The sequence below is a fragment of the Coenobita brevimanus genome, chromosome 100 (genome assembly GCF_032717465.1).
Source record: "Coenobita brevimanus isolate Jiangsu-jjx chromosome 100, ASM3271746v2, whole genome shotgun sequence".
Taxonomy (NCBI): Eukaryota; Metazoa; Arthropoda; class Malacostraca; order Decapoda; family Coenobitidae; genus Coenobita; species Coenobita brevimanus.
The window spans coordinates 4,942,501-4,951,904 of NC_137053.1; the positions used below are offsets into that span (position 1 = coordinate 4,942,501).

A 9,404-nucleotide genomic window follows, 5' to 3' on the forward strand; every position below is an offset into this window, starting at 1 on the left:
GTTCTTTTATCTAAACGTGGGAATGAAACAGGGATGTGTGATGTCTCCATGGCTGTTTAACCCGCCCCATCCTGACGTTTTCTGGGCAGTGGTATGCCCCAGTCCCGACATTTTTGGACCTTTTTTTTTTTGGCTCAAACATCCGCTTTTGGTGAGAAACATCGATAATTCATAGAGAAATCGCTCACCTGAGGTTTAAAATACTCGATCTAGGTACGAGTATCTCCTTACCTGACAGGCTGGCACCAAAGAAAACGAGTTCTATGGGAGGGTAACTATATTATCCAATCATAAACAGTATTTATTTATTTACTTGGTACGAATTTATATGTAGTACAAGAGTATATTGGTTTTCAAACAGTAATATAGGCATTATAAGCATTGTTTCACTCACTAACTCATCACCATTCATGACCTTTTATTCCCACATTACCTAAGCAACGTTGGGTCTGGTTAGTACTTGGATGGGTGACCGCCTGGGAACACCAGATGCTGTTGGCATCCCTACGTGTCAAGTGGGGTTGGTGGAGGATTAGTGCCCCTCCCTGTAAAACAATTAACTCTAAGCCCTTGGCCACCCCATTTGGGATACGTGGCGTCTGGCAATGGATGGATGGATGGACCTGATCATCATTTCTGACTGTTTCTTCCTCTAATGCTATGTAAACTTTGTCCTCCACATTGTCATCGATTGGGGAATCACTCTGGCCCTGAATGTCTTTATTGGCCAGGTCACTGGTAACAGGTGACTTGCCGAGACAATGGCGTGCAGGGGGGGGGGGGAGAGGTTATGCGATGTAAGGCATTGTCCCTGCTTGGCATCTTGTAGAGGAATAGAGGAAGGTGTCCCGTGTATACGTGCCAAAAATCACTCGCAAAAATTGAAAATTTTGCAAATCAGGAACCTTGCAATGTTGCCGCGTTAATTCACGTCTCCTGGATATGAGTGCACATCATGTGAGGACGTGAATTCACGTCTCCGGGACGCGGCAGGTTAATATATTCATGGATGGGTGTGTTGTCCCAGATGACTGGCTGAAGAGTGTAATTGTAAATGTGTATAAAGGGAAGGATGATGCCCTGGAAAGAGGAAATTATAGAGGTATAAAGCATTTAGATCAGCTAATGAAGGTAATGGAGAGAGTTTTAGAAGGTATGATTAGAGAAAGAGTGAATATTGATGAGATGCAGTTTGGGTTTATGTCAGGTAGGGGGACCACTGATGCCATATTCATTGTTCGACAGCTTCAGGAAAAATATATTGGTAGGAGAAGGGATCTTTATTTTGTTTTTGTTGATTTGGAAAAGGCCTTCGACAAAGTCCCTGGAGAGGTGGTGAAGTGGGCAATGAGAAAGCTTGGCTTGGAGGAGTGGCTGGTTAGGGTGGTTATGGCTATGTATGTGGGTGCTCACACCCAGGTAAGAGTGAATGGAGATTTGAGTGATGAGTTTTCCGTGAATGTTGGTGTGAATCAGGGCAGTCTTGAGTCCCATGTTGTTTATCATGGTACTTGAAGCCCTTTCACATGACTCGAGAAACGGACTCCTGTGGGAGTTGTTGTATGCTGATGATTTGGTGTTGATTGCAGAGAACAAAAGGGAGGCGGAGGAAAGGTTTAGGAAGTGGAGAGATGGTATGGGGCACAAGGGTTTAAGGGTAAATGCAGATAAAACAAAAGTGATGATATCTAGGGTTGGTGGCGGTACTGTCAAAGACGAGGGAGAGTGGCTATGTGCAGTCTGCCACAAGGGCGTGGGAAGTAATTCCATCTTGTGCTGTGTTTATGATAAATGGGTGCATAAGAGATGTAGTGGTATCAGAGGTAGACTGCGAGATAAAGCTGATTTTATGTGTACGGCGTGTCGGGGTGAGCAGGTGGAGATTGTCAGACGTGAAAGGATAGAACTTGCTGGTGAATCTCTCGAGTGTGTGGAAGAGTTTTGTTATCTGGGAGACATGTTATGTGCTGGAGGTGGGGCTGGAGCTAGCTCTGTGGCTAGGGAGAAGTTCAGGGAGCTCTTGCCTCTCCTGACATTGAGAGGACTCTCCCTACGTGCTAAGGGGTCTTTGTATGCAGCATGTGTTAGGAGTGTAATGCTGTATGGTAGTGAGACCTGGGCAGTGAAGGAGAAAGATATTCGCCAGCTCAGACGTACAGAAATGACAATGATTAGCTGGATGTGCAGTGCGTCCCTGCGTCAAAGGCCTGGAGGGGCTGGGTTTATGATGGAAGAGTTGAGAGGTAGGATATATATATATATATATATATATATGAGGACGAGGGGAGTGAGTTGGGGGGAGGGCAGTCAAATGGTGAGTGACAGAGAGACTTGGAGGCATTTTGTCTGCGGCCACCTTTTGCGCAATTAGGGCATCGGCCTATAGGTATAGATATACAGATAGGTATATTTTGCTTGTTCTTTCTTTTGTAAAAAAATTCAATGTTAATTAACTGCGATATATCCAGTAATAAATTTAATTTGGTTAAGAACATTGGTTTTAAGAAAACAGCATGAATCCATGAGTCACTTGTCTTCAAATTTACCGGTAAACTTTGCTTATTTCTTTGGTCAAAAATTAAATGTAACCTGTGATACTCATCTAACATAGTACTAAAATTACTTTGGTTAAGAACATTGATTTTAAGAAAACAGCTTGAATCTCTGCATCACTGTCATTCCTATTTATCCTTATTTCTTGTTACAAATAAGATAATTGCAGGAACTTTCCAAAATTTTAACCTGCGTTTTCTTCGGAAAACAGTTACATAACTAGCTCCCATTTCCAAAAAGCGTCTAACTCAGTCACATATTATTAACATTGCAATATATGTCGTGCAAATATCAGCCTGTAACATAAATTCCCTGTCTTATTCTAGCCAGGCCTCAAATTACAGGTCCGTGGTGAACCCTGTGACAGGCCCCAGTAGCCTCAGACAAAGGAAGCGGTGTACCTCATCCTCCGGTTCCTGCAGCGCCCCCCGCGTACCCCTCCGGGATTCACGGGATGGTAGACTGCTCTTTCGCTCATTGGCCAGCAAGGGATTCCCTCGGGTCGACACCATATTACAATTCAAAAGCGTCCATCGCGTCTCCTACATTCAACAACACAACCACCACTAACAACACTACCCTCCGCAGCGTAAACTAGTCCAAAATGAACCTTTCATGTGAACACAAAGTGACACAGTTATGTGGTAGATTGCGTTAATAACATACAGTTTAATATATTTCTTAAAATAAAAGTAATAGTTCCTGAATATCAGTGTTGCGGCAGGTGTTTGCTCCCGGCCCGCGGAAAAATACGTGGTTGTAAGATGGCGCGAAATTTTAAAGTTTTATTTGGCCGTGCTCAGCTGTCAGGGTTGATACATGACGCCGGTCACGCAGGCTCAGGGAAAACACTGATATCTCTTTTGTTCTATAATCAATAATATTCGTAAAATTATAGAGAAAAATAAACTGCACGGGTAAAAATGACACGTCAGGTGATCTGGCACATACCGCTGTTTACATGACGTTGGCATGTTTTAGTAGTCACAGGATAATACGATTTCCGACTGTTCTAAGCCGCTTGTATAATGGCTAGAAAAATACATAAAGCTGTCTTGCCACGATTTTGTAGTCCAACCTCCTACGACGAAAACTGATTTGTTCAATTTTTTTCGGGATTTTATAATTTTCATCTGCTAAAAAAGTTCATAACCAGGTGCGATAGCAGGATTTTATCACTGCTGGCCCTGCCCATCTAGCAATAAACTCCGGAGAGGGCATACTTGAGTAACAGCATTTTTAGCCGTATTAAAGTGGCATAGCACTTTTACAGCTATCCATTTTGCATATTACACCTCTACATTCTCCTCCATGTCATTTTAATATAGATATACAGCAGTTTGTATCAACATTATACAAGAGGATGCTGAGTTAGGGTTCAATGTGCAGAATAAATCGCTGAAAAATGTGTTACGAAATCTCCAGAGGTTGAAATATGACCTTTAGATCGAACTTCAAGGTGGAACGTCATTAGGAGGTAAGTTCAAGGCGAGTTTTGAGGAGTATCAGTTTTATTCTTTATTATTATTATTATTATTATTATTATTATTTAGATTACAGCCCTAGCTCTATCCTCTCCATACAGTAGCACTTGGTGCTGGCATCATACTGTTAATTTATTGTCATTGTTCAAGATGGATAGCTGGCAATTTTAGGTGAAGTTAGTGTGCAGTTATGGAGGCGCACGAGGGACGAATACAGAGCAAATGTATGCCTTGGCCTAGTTCTTACCTATAACTGTTTGGAGGAATGAGTCAAGCTCGTACTGTCCCGTGTCTTAAACCATTTTTAATCGGCACCCACTATTCGGTAGTGCATTCCACTGATCAATTGCCCTATTTGGGAAACTAAATTTCCTTACGTCATTATCGCCTCTCTTTTCATGCAGTTTTTTGCAGTGTCCTCTTGCTGATGCTTCCCCATAGGTTAATATATATTCACTTAACTCTATTTTCTCCTTCCCTGATATGCTAGCCTAATCATGCCTCCTCTTTTCTTTCTCCTGTAATGTAGGCAGATTCAGTTTTTCTTCGTAGCTTAGATCCCTTAAGCTTGGTACTCATCTTGTAGAGGTCCTTTGAACTTTTTAAGTCTTATCTATGTGTTTTTTGAGATGAGGATTCCAGACTACTGATGCATACTCCAGGGTTGGTCGGATGAGTGTTGTTATTATCTTTCTCTGCATGTCTTCATTTATGTTTGTGAATGCTATTCTCATATTTGCAAGCAGTGTATACACGTTCCGTACCTTCTCACTGATGTGGTCACCCGGAGATAGTGTGTGTGTGTGTGTGTGTGTGTGTGTTTTATCCTTGCATTCGCATGAAGGTCAAGCTTTAGTAAGTTTTTACCACCTGTTCTTAGTATTCTTTGGTATGTTATAGATGCTAGCTGTCGTTACTAATAAGCATATAGTAATGAGAATGTCTCATTTATAATAAATAGCTAAGAAGGAGGTGCTACTAGGGCTAATTTCACTGAGAGTATTGCCCTCGCAGTCATATTAAAAAAAAAAAAAAAAAAGGCTATTGGGTAGGGAAAATTAGCACTAGGACGATATGGCAGAGAAGACTGTCACAGCCAACAAAATCTTCACTTGTCCTAAAAGGCGGCTGTGTTACTTTTTAAAGATACTGTGAGCACATTATTCTGTGTAATATATTCTAATTTATGACTGATCTAAATTTAGGCCTGAGTGGTCAGTGAAGACGATTTACCGTAAATTCTTATGGTTGGCGGGTCGCAGTTAGTGCAGGTTGGGGCTTGAGCGATCCCAGCCTTCCTCACGCATATGTTACAACAATAACGCACATTTCATCCATTATTTCATTGACATATAAGGATCAAGAGGGTCCGGATATGAGCTGCCCATCTTTAAGTAGCATTATGAAAACAAAAAGCACCAACCGTTCCGCTGATTTATATCAATATGGGCCACATCCGGTTGGAGCGCTTAGCCCAATGTATATACAAAACTGCATCTTAACCCATTAGACCCCAAGGCGTTCGTTTCACAGTCTAAGTATAATTACTGAGTCTTAGACTGTGGTTCGTTTATTACCTCCGCTAATGAAGTTGAAGATTTTGTGTTCACTCGTATATGTCTGTGTAGCCTACCACATATCTCCAAGAAAGTTAACTTGATTTCAATGAAATCTGGTGAACAGGTGGTCAGTGGTTCAAAGAAGGGTTTAAATTTTAAGGTGGATCGGGATCCGGATGCAGGAATAAATTATAAATTTTATTAGCGTTGACGGAGGCATGCGTTCTTTTAAGATTATGTAACGGGATTGATTGACTATGTGGCACCGTAAAAGTATTTACATGTCTGGTAGGAAAGAAATTACTGCAGTAACTCAAATTTTATTGGCAATGGAGGTGGTATGCGCTCTCAAAGTGCTTTTGGTTTATAGACTACTCTTGTTTATCACGCTGGGTAACTTTAGTAGTTGTTATTGTTGTACCTCTGACATCACCTGAATCAGTTGACCTTCATTTCAGGGGATAGGGAGGAAATTGAGGTACGTTTGTGTAACAAGTCACCGGAGCAGCTACATTATACAATGTAGTCTACAGGCATCACTCTCTAGCACAGTAACTGTAGTAAATACAGGAAACTATTTAAATTGGCTTGTCACTCGGTGTAACCACACGAAAGTAGCACTACGTCGACTAACTGGATGATAAGCGACCCCACGTAGTAACCAAATTTCCCGAGACATAACACACCATAGTGTGATGAAGAGGTGAGAATGGCTGTGGCACAAAAGAAGAAAGCATATAGTGAGTGGATGAGAAACAGGGGGGTGGAAGATGTTGAGAGACGGAAGAGAGAGTTATATGTAGAGAGAAAGAGAGAGGTGAAAAGATTAGTAAGAGTAAGAAGAGAGTAGATGAGGACTTTGGAACCTGAGTGTAAAGTGGAAGGAATGTAAGAAACTGTTTTGGAAAGCGGTAAAGAGAATTAGACAGGGTGCCAAAGCAGTTAGCTGGGGAGTGAAAAATAAAAATGGTACCGTAGATTACTAGTGGATAAGGAAGAAAAAGTGAGCAGATGAAGAGAACAATTTAAGGAATTGTTGAACATAGATAATGAAAGTAATGCAAGTATAAGTGGCTGGGGAATGACTGGGAGAAGGAGGGAGGTGAGAAGAGAGAAAGAGATCAGTAGGATGGAAGTTGTGGAAGCACTGAAGAAAGTTAAAATGGGGGAAGCCCCAGGAATTGATGGAACGTGTGGTGAAATGCTGAAGCATAGGGGAGAGATAGTAGTAGAATGGTTGTGGAAGTTGTGCAGATTGCCCTGGGAGGAAGGTAGAGTCTCGGAGGATTGGAAATCAGGTATTATTATTATCCTGTACAAAGGAAAAGGGGAAAATGAAGTGTGTGGTAATCGTAGGGGCATTTAACTTCTTAGTGTAATAGAAAAGTGTATGGTAGGATACTCATTGACAGAGTTAGGGAAATAACAGAAGAATTAGTTGGAGAAGAGCAGGGAGGTTTTAGGAAGGGAAGAGGCAGTGTAGATCAGATGTTCATTCTTAGATCTTTAGTGGAAATGTTTCTGGAGAAGGGAAAGAAGCTGTATGTGGCCTTCATGGATTTGGAGAAAGCATATGACAGGGTGAATTAACATGGATTGTGGAAAGTATTAAGAATATATGAGTAGATGGGAAGTTGCTGAAGGCAGTGAAGAGTATTTATGAGGGTGCTAAGGCTGCAGTGAGTGTGGATAGTGAACTGAGTGAATTTTTCTATCTGAAAGTTGGATTGAAAGAAGGATGTGTCATGTCTCCATGGTTGTTCAGTCTGTATATGGATGGGGTTATAAAAGAGATACTAGGCAGGGCAGTGGATGATGGAGTGACCCTAGTGAGACAGAGCAGTGTTTGGAAGCTACCTGTACTGCTGTTTGCAGATGATATATACTGTGTTGTTAAGAGAAGACGAAGGGGAGCTGCAAGGCTTAATGGATGAGTCTGGGGAAGTGTGTAAGAAACGGGATCTAAAGATGAATGTAGGGAAGAGTAAAGTTATGGTCTTCGAGAGAAGTGAAGTCAGTGAATGTACAGTGAGGCTGAATGAGGAGGAAATGGAAAATGTGAGTGCGTTTAAGTACTTGGGTGGTGTGATCAATAAGGATGGAAGTTTAGAGGGTGAAGAGCTTGAAAGGGTACAACAAAGAAGAAAGGTTGCTGGTTCCTTGAAAGCAGTGATAAGGAACAGGGAAGTGAGCATGGAAGTGAAAAAGCTACCACATGACAGTATTAAGATACCAACTTTAACTTATGGAAGTGAAGCTTGGACTTTATTGGAGGGGCAGAAATCAAGAGTGAGAGCAGTGGAAATGAGTTATTTGAGAGGAGCATGTGGTGTCACATGGAGAGACAGACTGACAAATGAGGAAGTGAATGAGCGTTGTGGTGTGGATGTGGATGTGATAGGAAGCGTTAGGAGTAACGCACTGAGGTAGTTTGGACATGTAGAGAGGATGGAGAGCGAGGGACTGACAAGGAGAATGTATGTGAGTGAGGTGGAGGGGGGGAGAGGGAGGGGGAGGCCAAGGATGAGATGGAGGGATGGAGTGGAGAGGTATATGATAGAGAGGTGTGTGAGCTGGGAGCAGGGCAATGAAATGGTGGGGACCGGGTGACATATGCAGGCGATTTGTTTGTGGCCACCCCTTACAGGATTAGTGAAATGCGTGGCATACAGCTTAGTGCCCCCGAAAACGAGATGAGTGGTGTACAGCATAGTGTCCCCAGAAACGCACCGAAACCCCCACCCGGACCCCACGGAGTAGCCGCAGCCGAACTATGGGATGCCGTGCAACAACGGTATAAGTCAGCCCGAGCCGTGCACCCCTATAACACCCAGCCGTCGCACCGTCACCCTATCAGGAGGAGGACACTACCTTCGGGAAGTGGGACTGCTGGATCAGCTAGGAGTGGAGCTGCTCATACAGCTCCAGACAGCGCCCCTCAGGAGACGGCCTACTGCCGCTCCCGCCTTCACCAGACGGCCTATTGCCGCTCTGAAGGCGTTGCCCTAGAGTCAGCCTATTGCCGCTCCTCCCTCCGGCAGAAGGAGACGGCCTACTGCCGCACCCGCCTTCGCCAGACGTCCTATTGCCGCTCCAAAGGTGTTGCCCTAGAGTCGGCCTATTGCCACTCCCACCTTCGCCAGACGGCCTATTGCCGCTCCGAAGGTGTTGCCCTAGAATTGGCCTATTGCCGCTCCTCCCTCCGGCAGAAGGAGACGGCCTACTGCTGCTCCCGCCTTCGTCAGACGGCCGATTGCTGTTCCGAAGGTGTTGCCCCCAAGTCGGCCTATTGCCGCTCCTCCCTCCGGCAGAAGGGGACGGCCTACTGCCGCTCCCGCCTTCGTCAGACGGCCGATTGCAGCTCCGAAGGTGTCCAGAGGTGCGCTGACTCCCCCACTCAGGGCACGGCCAATTGCCGGGCCTTGGCACCTTATAGTTGCGCCCCTGGGCAGCCACGGCCGATTGCCGGGCCCCACGGCCAAAGGGAGGTGTTGATAGAGTCATCGCCCCAGCAGGAGAAAAGGGCCCGGACCTCCAGTACCGGAGCGCCCCAGCAAGACCTTATGGTCTCCCCTGGCCTCCGCTCCCTACGCCTGGCTCTGGAGAAGACCCACCTGATGGACCCTAGTTCAGGTCGGTGCCGCAGCCCCTCCCTGACGGCGCCCCTCGACTCTGGGAGACCACAGTCCTCAGTCACTACAGACCCTCCCCAGGACGCCCGGGCGTGATCTCTCCACGCCCACTAGGCGGCGTAAGACCTCCACCTCCGGCCGAGACCTGAGCCAGAGATTTCTGGACCTGTTCGGCC

General features: G+C 44.7%; 1 protein-coding gene across 1 annotated transcript in view; it reads right to left on the bottom strand.

The window, feature by feature from the left end:
- Positions 1-3,087, bottom strand: part of LOC145414545 (uncharacterized) — a 266,969-nt gene extending 263,882 nt beyond the window's left edge. Inside the window, exon 1 of the mRNA XM_080284065.1 lies at positions 2,955-3,087. Within this exon, the coding sequence (XP_080140191.1) occupies positions 2,955-3,065 (111 nt within the window). The 5' untranslated portion in view covers positions 3,066-3,087. The remainder of the gene's footprint in view (positions 1-2,954) is intronic.
- Positions 3,088-9,404: the final 6,317 nt, after the last annotated feature.